We start from the raw sequence: 12,419 nt of genomic DNA on the forward strand, positions 1-12,419 counted from the left end.
AGACACTGATCAGCTCTGCCAGTGACTATTGTCACTATAGGGGGATGTTTTCCCTCTAACTATATACGCCGCAGCCCCAGGATACCGTCCCGCCCTCTCTCCGCCCCTTGCTGGGTTACTACAAAGGGAGGCGGTGGAAGCTTATCAGAGCTCGTCCCTGCCCTCTCCGCTCCAGCCTATGAGAGCTGCGGCAAGGGGAAGGGAGTGGACTTTGGCACACTAGCTCCCGCCACATCCCACCCTCTCCCATTGCAGACAGCCAGCAAAAGGGCAGAGAGGGGAAGAGAAGGGGGAGGCAGTTTAGCGGTCACGCTGCTAAACTCCCTCCCACCTCCCTTCTCCGGCAGCTGCCATAAGCTACCATAGGAGTCTATGGCAGATGCCACCGTATTCCGGCCAAAGATAGTTTCAGCAGGAAACCAAACAGGGTGCTACTTCCTGGAATAGTCCACGTGTAGTTGGCAGCTGACCGACAGGAGTCGGTAACACTGGTGCAACGTGCACAGCTGGGCTAGGCTGCGTTTTGGATGTACCGGGTGGAGATGGTAGAGCCATCATGACCCCCACCATCTTGTACCCCGCTTTCTTCCTGGCCAAAGGCCTAACTCCGTCCGCTGCAATACTGTTTTGTGAGATGCTGGTAAATTCTCCCCTCAAATACTTAGAAAAAGGACGGAAGCTATAATGGAAACAAGTCTGGGACTTTTGGGTAATTACTTTGAGTGTTTAAAACAAATCTGCTAGTTGTGGTCAGTTCTTCAGTTACTTACGAACTGCATGTGGCAAGCCACAATTATTGGTTTTCACTTGTTCTTTCACTGGTGTGTATTGCTTATTCTGAAATTAATAATTGTTGCATATCCCTGTTCTTTTACAGTTTCTGGATTACAGTTATTTTTGTAACTCCGTCGTCTGCCTTGTATCCTGGAATCTGTGTTGTGCACACTACTTTATAACAGACATGATTATGATGGAAAAAAAGGGTGTGAAAAAGGACGTGAACATAACCATGACTCAAGAACAAGAAGTCACATCCAAAAAAAATGATTGCACACCCAAAATAAAATGAACAACCTTTATTTAGAAAATAAAGATGTACTAATTAAAACACTTTAAAAAATTCAAAGGCAAACTACTACCCAGGGACAAAAACATTTTCTTTCCTTTTTTGTAAAAATGCTTAAATGCCATTGTCAGCAATGACTGTGGCATTTGTCAGGTTACATTGCATAAAGGGGATTAGATGAGCAAGTTTTCATCTTCTCACTCCTTATTTTGGGAAAAAGGACCTCCATATGTGACAATCAGAGAGTTAATATGTTCTCTGATTGATGGGGCAGAGGGGTAATAAAATGGCTGTAGTTCTAGTTCTATCTGTTATGCATGTACTGTTGGTCTCATTTTAATCTATTAAGGACCAAACACAGTAAATTTACAGCGCTTGGTCCTGGGCTTTAATCCCGGACGATAGTATAATTAAGTTATGGTGGTTGAGGGGGGATACAGGGGTTAAGCTCCTGCTTCTGTAATTAATCAGAGGAAGGATGGATTGTCAGCTGTTAGTCACAGGTGTAAACCCAGAGAAGGAGGGAGAAGTGTTTTTTAACCCCTTCTGCCTTCTCCTTCCCCTAGTACACAGTGCTTAAACAGCAGAGTAGCAGACACTGATCAGCTCTGCCAGTGACTATTGTCACTACAGGGGGATGTTTTCCCTCTAACTACAGTATATACGCCGCAGCCCCAGGATACCGTCCTGCCCTCTCTCCGCCCATTGCTGGGTTACTACAAAGGCAGGCGGTGGAAGCTTATCAGAGCTCATCCCTGCCCTCTCCGCTCCAGCCTATGTGAGCTGCGGCAAGGGGAAGGGAGTGGACTTTGGCACACTAGCTCCCGCCACATCCCACCCTCTCCCATTGCAGACAGCCAGCAAAAGGGCAGAGAGGGGAAGAGAAGGGGGAGGCAGTTTAGCAGTCACGCTGCTTAGCTCCCTCCCACCTGCCTTCTCCGGCAGCTGTCATAAGCTACCATAGGAGTCTATGGCAGATGCCGCTGTATTCCGGCCAAAGATAGTTTCAGCGGGAAACCGAACAGGGTGCTACTTCCTGGAATAGTCCAGGTGTAGTTGGCAGCTGACCGACAGGGGTCGGTAACACTGGTGCAACGTGCAGCATCCGAGGAGCGGGCCCTCAGCCTACGAGACAGCGGGGTAGAGTTTGGGCCTTGTCACAGGGCTCTGCCGTTTCCCACCCTGAGGTTAGCATTGGACCTGTCCCAGTAGCTGAGAAGAAGGCCTACAAACAGCGAACCCAAGGTGCGATTTACCTGGGCTTGAGGTTGTCACAGCTGATGCCACCATTCCTTCCTCTGCAGTGAATCTGGATGATAAAAGAACTGGTCCACACTCACAGAGTAGTTTTAACTAGCAAAGCCGGAAACAGTCGGCAGTGCCACTTTACTTGAAAAAAGTTATTTACAGTCCAACAAGGTATGATCCATGCTAGCAGGATAATTTGTGCAAAATTCACACAGTGGTGCGACAGGGAGGAAATCACGGGTACACCAAGTAGACTACAGTCTCAGTTATTCGTATGGCTTCGGGTCCGGCACAACTCCTCTTCTCATCTCCTGCTCTCTATTGGTCTGCACTCATGTCCAACACACACTCCACTCTGCAATGGTGGCCCACTTTCTTACACTCCTCAAGGACCTCAGCAGGATTAAACCACCAGTATCTCCTGGGTGTAACGGGCCCAGGAAAATCTGAGGTTACTTTTCTTTCTCTCCCCATCATGGCCCCCATGGACTGAAGGTGTCCGTGTGGGTTTCTGGCAGTTCCTTCACACTCCACCCGCTGCCAAGTCTAGAACCAAAGAATCACAACCGACTCCTTGCATACAACTTGCAACCACATATATAAAACAAGATCACATGACATACAACAAGATACATTTCTCAGGCACTCTGCATACCAGACAATTAACCCAGTCAATGCTGCAGAAGTGCAATACACATCATATTCATGCAACATGAAAGACACTGACAACACTTACATAGTAACATAGTATGCTAGGCTGAATGAAGACCATGTCCATCTAGTTCAGCCTGTTTCTGCTCCCTCCTTTGTTGATTCAGAGGAAGGCAAAAAAGAAAACGAGGATGATGTCAATTTAGCTCCTTTGGAGGAAAAAATCCCTTCCCTACTCCATAATGGCAGAATAATCCCTGGATCAATGTTTGAGTTCTACCTAACTCCAAGACCCGGATCAACAACCCCGCTGGTCACCTAATGTCCACATCCTGTAATATCATATCGCTCTAAAAAGACGTCTAGTCCCCTCTTAAACTCCTCTACCGATTTTGCCATCACCACATCCTCAGGCAGAGAGTTCCACAGTCTCACTGCTCTTACAGTAAAGAACCCCCTTCTGTGTTGGTGATGAAACCTGCTTTCTTCTAGACATAGAGGATGCCCTCTTGTTACCGCTGCAGTCCTGGGTATAAACAGATCATCGGAGAGATCCTTGTATTGTCTCGTAATGTACGACAGGGAGGAAATCACATTGTTATTTGATTGGCCCTTAGTCATCTTTTTTCTAGGGTGAATAATCCTAATTTGGATAGCCTCTTTGGGTATTCTAGTACTCCCATTCCATTTATTAATTTAATTGCCCTTCTTTGAACCCCTCAAGCACTGCAACATCTTTTCTTAGCACCGGCGTCCAGAACTGAACATAGTATTCCATGTGAGGCCTGACAAGTGCCTTATATAGTGGGAGAATAATGTTCTCGTCCTTCGCCCCTATACCTCTTTTAATGCACCCCAAGACTTTATTTGCTTTTGCAGCAGCTGGCTGGCATTGATTGCTTCAGTTAAGTCTACAGTCCACTAGTACCCCCAGGTCTTTCTCCATCTCACTTTTCCCTAGCAGTGCCCTATTTAGTGTGTATTGGTGACATCTGTTTCTCCTGCCCATGTGCATAATTTTACATTTATCAATATTGAACTTCATGTCCCATTTTTCTGCCCAAGCCCCCAGCTTATCTAGGTCTGTTTCTAGCCGTATATTATCCTCCATTGTATTGATTATCTTGTATAATTTTGTTTCATCTGCAAATATCAATATTTTACTCTGTAGTCCTTCTATCAGGTCATTGATAAATATATTGAACAGAATCAGGCTTAATACTGAACCCTGTGGCACCCCACTAGCAACCATTTATTATCCCCCTCTGCTTTCTGTCTCCTAGCCAGTTCCTTACCCAGATACACATGTTATCACCCAGTCTGAGCTGCTCATTCTATATATCAGCCTAATATGCGGCATGGTGTCGAATGCTTTCGTAAAATCCAGATATACGAGATCAATAGACTCTCCCAGGTCGAGCCTAGAACTTACTTCATTGTAGAAGCTGATCAGATTGGTCTGACATGAGCGACCCCTCATTATTTATTCTTCCTGCAGACTGTACAAATGACATTCTTTATGTGTGGAGGAAAGACGATTTAAACATCTATATGGGAAATGGTCCTTTACTGTTGTAGTAGTCAAACTATGCAATTTACTACTCCAAGAGGTAGTAATGGCAGACACGATGTCTGCATTGAAAAAGGGCTTCTCTAGTAAGACATGGGATTGAGGGTTATAATTAATCTAATAATTAACCTAACAATTAATGATAAATAATTGATCAAAAAAGGTTGAACTTGAAGCTGCGTCTTTTTACAACCTCGTATGTAACTACAGTAAAGAGCCTTAACTTTAGCCTGTAGTTTGTATCTAGTGTACACAGCTTCCAATCCCCACAATAATGCCTCTAGGTTCATTTTTTGGATGATAACTGTCATCTATTATTTCCTCTATTTTCTATCATGAGGAAATGTTCTCTGTTATTTATATTGCTGGGTGAATAACTTGCAATCTATCCTTTGTCATTTTTTGGTTCATTCTCCATTTTCAGATTGCTCAACCGAAGAACCACATTATCGCTATCTGGTATATCCTGGAGAGATTATATTCTTCAACTGTAGTTTACCAACCTACAAGCCAATACAAGCTGAAGAAAACACGATTCAGTGGTTCTACCAAAAATCTGACGGAAGTCTTGAGGAAGTGAAAAGTAAAAACAATTTGAATCTTAGTGTGAATGGAGCTGCCCTTCAGATATCACCTCTGGAAAGAAAGAATTCTGGGACATACATGTGCAGGTCAGTAATTGGAGTAATATGGCAATTTGAATGAAAAGCACTATACATCTCTACTGAGTGGCCACAACAGTAATAGAGCCCCCCACTTCTAATACTACTTGGATACACAGGCCAATAATGCACTGACAAATCACTAAAAAGGCCAACACTACTGATACAAGGGTACACAGGCAGGTATAAACATCATTTCCCAGCAGCTTGCAGAATGGTAAAATGCTCTATGGAGGAGATTGCATAAATGCAAAATACTGCTGAACAACCACTCATGCATAGGTGGTGGGGGACAACTTGCGGTAGTGAGATCGCATCACAAGATAGTGATTGAAAAATACTTCAGACCTCCTGGGACAGCAGGATAGTGTCACCTCATTTCATCTGCTTCTTTATACATTTGCACCAGAAAGCCAGGGTAAGTAGCTGCAAGGGTCAGAGACTTACCAGTAGCACCAATATTATGTGCAGAGTAGGAAGTCTGTAAGGTGCATCTTCAACTAATTTTGCCTTTTAGTTTAATTTTAACTTCATACTCTAGATCAGATGAGTTGAAGTCAATGGCCTGCAGTTTGCAAAGCCTGCAATACCAACTAGGGTTGCTGCAGAGTTGGCAGAGCTGTCTGTTTCCGGCTCTGTCGCGAATAACAGTGGGTCCACCAAACAGCTGATCTGGGAAGACCACTGCTAATCAACTAACTGATGGATAGGTCATCAACAGTTAAGTCCCAGAAAGCCCCTTTAATGAAATGTGTATTTTCCACTCATGAAAGATCAGTCTAGGGAGACCAACATTTTTTTTATTGTTCATAAATGATCATTTATCTTATATTTTAAGTCAGTTATTTTTTTCTGCTCTGTTAAAACAGAATGAAAAATGTATGCATGAAAATGATAGTACACGTCGAAGACATGGAAAGCTGCCCAAAATATGGTCCTAAAAGTCTATTTTTTAGAACCATTGATATTGTGTCTTTGTCATGCCCTTCAATAAATTGTTACCAAGGACAGAATATAACAAATGTCACATGGTACAAGGTGAGTTGTATTAGCTTTCTCATATCTAGCACAGCTATGGAGATACATGGATGTTCACAAGTCCAGATTTCATATTCATTTTACTGTAATGCATTCACTATAAGAAAATCTATTATATACAGTTAGTCCCTGACTTACGAACAGGTTCCGCTCCAAGAGTCTGTTCGCAAGTCCATTTGTTCGCAAGTCCGAACAAATGGTTGTATGGAGCGGGATCGCGGGTGGATCCCGCTCCATACAACGTCGGCTGCTGGCTGTTCTTACAGCGGGCACCCGGCGGCAGCAGTTCCGACGAGCCGCGCCGCTTGTCGGAACGGTTAACACTTTAAATACCGCTCTGACAGCGGTATTTAAAGTGTTAACAGTTCTGACGAGCGGCGCGGCTCGTCGGAACTGCTGCCGCCGGGTGCCCGCTGTAAGAAACAGCCTGTACCCGACGTTCAGGGGGCCCGTACATCGTCCCACGATGAGATCGCGGGACGCTGTGCGGTTGCTAAGCAGCCGGGGGCCTCCTGAAAGGCCCCAGGGCTGTCTATGCAGAGTGCCCATCAAGCGCGTGGCTTAATAGGCGCTCTGCATAGACAGCCCTAGGGCCTTTCAGAAGGCCCCCGGCTGCCTAGCAACCGCACAGCGTCCTGCGATCTGATTGGACAGGCTTCTATCAGGCTTGATAGAAGCTTGTCCGGTCCCTGCACAGTATGATGTAATGCCATAGCATTACATCATACTGTGCAAAACAGATAGTTCGTATCTAGCGAAATTCGTAAATCAAATGTTCGCAAGTAGGGGACTATCTGTAGCTAGGGCAACCAGGTTAGGTTTTTATTAAAAACAAGCAAAAAAGCGACTCTGCCAAGAAGCTAAAAGGGACAAAAAGTGTTAAATCCACTTTGTAGGATAGAGACCGATAACTCTCCTAGCCTAAGTAGAACACCAATGGAGGTTAGACGAATTGGCTCACTATGTATTCGTTGCACAATTGTTGCTTATAGGCATTTCTATTTCAAAATACTAAGGCTTACAGTTGCGCAGCTCTGGTTAGATATAAATTTGATAAATTGACTTGTTGGAATTCACAGGGCCACATTCAAAGCCACTAAGCTATTACAGTGGATTGGCCACATTCTCTTTCAAGTGGGACGAGCTGCATACCTTTACATCCATATCCCCTCTGGTTCCTGCAGTGTATTTATCCTTGCTTTAGTCCTCTTTCCCTGCTCACCCATATGGTTCCATATAGACTGCATTAGTGTTATGTCCATGCAACACCAGGGCAACAAGCCTCAGCACGGACGCACGACACAAACGCCATAAGCACACACAAAATGCATTCTGAACACCCAGGTAGGACTGGTGCAAACTGGTATCACGGGCAGACATAACATATCCCTACTCTAAGGGGACAGCCACTTTGTGAAAACCTGCCTGCAAGCAGGGCGGTCATCCTGATCAAGACGACCCTGCGCTGGAACTTAGGGACTCACATTTTGCTGTATGGCAAACGATCCACAGCAGGACAGGACACAGCTCAAACCAACTTACAGAACAGGACTGTTTATACTTAATGTCTGGAAACTTGCACAGACACTGAACATGCTATTGTTCACACCAACACCCAAGAGACTGCACACAAGATAGAACAGGACTGTTCATACACCTTGTCTGGCACCTGCACAGACCCAATGAACACCACACTGTTCACACACATGTCCGGCCACCTGCACAGACATGTACCACACATCATGCTTAAATGCAGAACCATAGGGTGACAGAGAAATCCAACACAGAAACCCCACTCAGATCTTACATGCATACAGATAAACTATTGCTACCGCAAGTGTCCTCACACCAAGGGGAAAAAGTCAGACACTGTACTGACATACATGGAACAGTATCAGGCATCACCCACCTGACACACACACAAGACATCAGACATCTGGAGGCCGCACCTGTCAAAGAGAAGAGGGGGGTCTAGAGGTGTCTACAGGATGCAGACGGGGACTACAGGTGTCCAGACCATCCTCAGGGAAAGTGAGAGACACTACAGATTAGACATGCATAACATCCAGCTCAAAGTGGGATAAACACGGAATGCATAAACAAAATAAAATGACTTGCATTCTCTGGCAAGAGAAGCTGGCATTTATGTGCAGCAGACCAGGGGGATTCGCTGGCAAATGCCACACCCAGGCAGCTCAATTAACCCTCACCTGTGAAGGTATGCTCATGGAAACCTGTAGAACCACAGGTCCCTGACACACAACTTCTTAGTTTCAGTTTTGACGTCCCTGGATCATCAAGTAGGCAAACCACACCGCCCAGTGTCAATCAAACATCATATCAGCTATTGACACTGAGCGATGGAGACTGCCCATTGAAGATGGATTAGTATCAGGCTCTGAAAGTAATAGGAGCTATTGCAGGTGAACAGAAAAAAGGGACGAAAACAAGAATAAAAATGCCAAAGGCTCTAAAGAGATGCTGTATGTCCCACTTAACATAGAGCATGACAAAATAATCTTGTACATAACAGGAAAAAAGTTTGGCACTGTGGTTGCTAGTGAAACAAAAGGTCACTGCTCTGAGTAAGGTCCCCTGCACACGGCAGAGGTGGATTCTGGATGTCATTGTGGAAGGGCCGCAGATCGGACAGCTTCCATTAACTTCAATGGAAGCCATCCACGCGGAATCTGCGGAAAAATGGAGCATGCTGCGATTTTTCCTACACTTGCGTAAACCGCAATTGGTTTCCGCAAGTGTGCAAAAATAATTGCTTTCCTATAGCATGCTATGGACGGCATTTGCTATGGATCCGCAGTGCCACTGCTCGCCGCGGATACTACAGCAAATATCCGTCCATGAGCAGGAGGCCCAAGTGAAACAAAATAATCTTGTAGATAGAAGTTCCTCTTTAAAAAGCCTTGCTCTTAACGTTTTTTGAGCAAGGAGTAAAAATAGCTTAACACAGGGTAATTATCCCCTGAATTCTCACTGAAAAGGGTGAATTTGGGCAATAAATAATTACCCCGGGTATTCGCGGCCTCCGACATGGCACTGAACAAGCAATCACTCACTTGTCACAGTTGCTTGTTTTTTAGCAGTGTTTGAGCGACTTCTGTTTACCATGAAGGGAGGTCGGTGGGTCGGAATAATTTTGACCCACTCCACATCTATTCACTGTTGTCTGTGGGATGGCTTATGCACCCAACAATTGTCCTATGTAAAGGCACCTTTTACAAGGTTTTCATTACAAGAAGATGTTTTAATTACATAAGAATTTTCAGTACCACGCAGTGCCACTAGGGGTATTTGTAGCAAACTGCTATTCATTTCCACCAACCAGAGAACATTTGTCAGAATCACATTTTAGTAGTATTATGCTTGAGCTTTTCATGTTTCAATAGCCATTTTCTATGTGAATAGAGGAGATTCCCAAATTTACAGAAGCGCCGGAATATTAGCCGCAGGCGTATATATGTAGGCAGCACATGACAGGGTTAACGGGGAGGCTAGGGGTTAACAGTAGTGCAGAGGTGTGGGGGGGGGTGAGAATAGGGAGGGGGGAGCAGTTAGAAAGTGCGGGAAAAGCAGGAGGAGGAGTTTCAGTCGGCAGCAGAAGGAAGAAGGAGCAGAAGAGAAGAAGACGGAGACAGCGAGGAAGAAGAGAGAAGAAATCGTGAGTAAAGAAGAGTGAAGACGGCTGGAAGCACCGAAGAGCCCGAAGAGGAGCGTCTGGAAGAGCCCAGAAGACGACTTACCGGTATGGACGGCGTCATGGAGAGGATCCGGGCAGCGGTGGAGGAGCGGGGCTTAGACTGGCTGGTGAGCTTACTTGATGCGGGGGCCCCTGGCCCGGAGCACGTGGGAGCGGGTCCGGCACAGGCTGCAGGAGCGGAGGAAGCGGCGCCCGTTCTATCAGCTGCAGCGCCGGGCAGAGGAAGAGGACGGAGCCCGGCTGCTGCTGGGAGCCGTGTAACAGCAGCAGCAGCTGGACGAAGCCCAGGGACAGAGCATGGCCGCAATGCCTCAGCGGTGGGGAGGCGCGGGACACAGGCAGTGGAGAGGAGAGAGCCGAGGCCACGGAGGGCTCGCGCCCCAGCGCGGCTGAGCCCTGATTTAACCCCTCAGCGTCGGCGCCGCATTGAGAGCCCCTCACGGGCCCCTCCGGGCCGGCTCCCAGTTTCCAACTCAGCAGGTGGGGAGCGCAGGCCCGGGAGGAATCTCACCAGGCGGGTCGGTGCAGCGTCTGGCTCCAGGTCCCGTGCCGCCAGGGGGGCGGGGCCTGGCACCGGACCGTCGGCGGAGAGAGCTGGAGCAGCGTGGGGCCGCTCGCCGGGAGAGGTGGTGGTCGGCGAGCAGCCTCACAGTTTTCTTTCAGTCCCACAGGACACGCGGCCCGTGGGAGCCAGTTTGATCAGCAGAGGAGCGGCTGCGACTCCGGTGGCGCGACTGCAGCCAGATGAGGACCTCGAGTACCAGCGCGGATCACCGTCTGACGAGGACTCGGATCCGCTGGAGGGAGGATCGGCGGCTGGTGGGACTACAGCCCCTACGCAGCCAGGTGAGCGAACACACGGGGACACACATATCGCAGTTAGCCGCGTTGCGCCAGCGGCAGATAGTGTGGGGGGGCGGACAGGGGGCGGGGGGGTGACGGTAGGCACTCAGGGCGCAGCGAGCGATTTGGGGTTAATGTTAGGGGGATTATTGGAACTTTGGCGCAAGCAACAGACAGGGCCAGGGCCGTCGCCGGTATCCGCCTGGTTTTTACCGTCCAATGCGGTGAGTGGTCGCGATAGCGACACGGGGGGAGTTGGGACGGGATCGTCGGTGGGGCAGCAAACAGCTCCTGTCACGGTAGGCGTTCAGACAGAAAAGGAAGGGGACAGGATTCGCCTTGATGACAGAGCGAAGGGGGAGGTATATGTTTGCTTTGAGGGCCCCCTAGGTGCGCACTTGAAAAAGGAGGTTAGAGAAAAGATCTGGCGCGACGAGTACGTCGAGATCTTTTCCCTTCTCCCTTTAGAAAAATTTAATTTGGATAAAGGGAAAAGGACGGAATACAAGAAGGAGGAGGAAGAGAAACGTCGGTGGCGACTGATTCCACAGACTTTCTCTAATTGGATGCAAGCTTTCGCTATTCTGGCTAGCGTTATAGGGGAAAAGGCGCCGGAGAATTGTTCCGGCCTCTTTTGTTACCTCGATGCGATAGGTGAGGCGTACAGGGTGTATGGGGGCCAGACGTGGCTTAGGTATGACGAGCAGTTTCGTCAAAGAAAAGCGATCCGACCGTCTATTCGGTGGGATCAGAAAGACATAGGGCTGTGGTTGAGGGTGATGGCCCCAGTTAGGTTCGGGCAGCCCTTTCAGGGAGGGGCCGGGACGAGTAGCTCGGACAGCGGTTCCCAGGGAGGAAGTCAGGGCGGACAGTCGGGGAGTCATAGGCTCGGATTGTGTTGGCAGTTTAACGACGGCCAATGCAAATTCGGAAATAGCTGCAGGTTCAAGCACGTTTGCTCCCTGTGTAACGCTACATCACACGGAGCAGCAAAGTGCTTTAAGAAGGGAAAAGGAAAGTTTTTCGGGGCAGCTGGAAAAAGGGATGACACCAGTGAAACTGGCAAAGATGGTGCCGTTTCTAAATAGGTACCCCGACCGAGAGAAGGCGATTTTATTATTAGAAGGTTTTAGGGATGGTTTTAAAATTCCCGCCCCAGTTCATAGGGTTCCTGTTACTACAAAAAATTTACCGTCGGCGCTCCGGTATTCGGCGGTGGTAACAGAGAAATTGCGTAAGGAGGTTTAGTTAGGACGGATGGCGGGGCCGTTTAGCTCCCCTCCGGTTACAGAGTTGGTAGTTTCTCCGCTTGGAGTAGTTCCTAAAAAAGAGCCAAATAGGTTCAGGCTCATACATCACTTGTCTTACCCGAAAGGGGCGTCAGTGAACGACGGTATCGACCCGGACATATGTTCCGTGGTGTATACCTCGTTTGACGCCGCTACGAAATGGGTGCGCAAGTACGGGCAGGGGGCTAGGTTGGCTAAAGTGGACATTGAGTCCGCTTTTAGGTTACTCCCAGTGGCCCCAGAAAGTATTCGTTTGTTAGGCTGTTTTTGGGAAGGAAGTTACTTCGCGGATAGGTGTCTACCCATGGGCTGCTCTATTTCGTGCGCTTATTTTGAA

At 47.7% G+C, this 12,419-nt stretch overlaps 1 protein-coding gene across 1 annotated transcript in view; it reads left to right on the plus strand.

The window, feature by feature from the left end:
- IL18RAP (interleukin 18 receptor accessory protein) overlaps positions 1–12,419 on the plus strand; it is a 60,269-nt gene that overhangs the window by 21,009 nt on the left and 26,841 nt on the right. The window contains exons 2-3 of the mRNA XM_066577793.1: positions 4,960–5,206; positions 6,067–6,235. Coding sequence (XP_066433890.1) covers positions 4,960–5,206; positions 6,067–6,235 — 416 coding nt within the window. The remainder of the gene's footprint in view (positions 1–4,959; positions 5,207–6,066; positions 6,236–12,419) is intronic.

This window comes from Eleutherodactylus coqui, chromosome 1 (genome assembly GCF_035609145.1).
Source record: "Eleutherodactylus coqui strain aEleCoq1 chromosome 1, aEleCoq1.hap1, whole genome shotgun sequence".
NCBI lineage: Eukaryota > Metazoa > Chordata > Amphibia > Anura > Eleutherodactylidae > Eleutherodactylus > Eleutherodactylus coqui.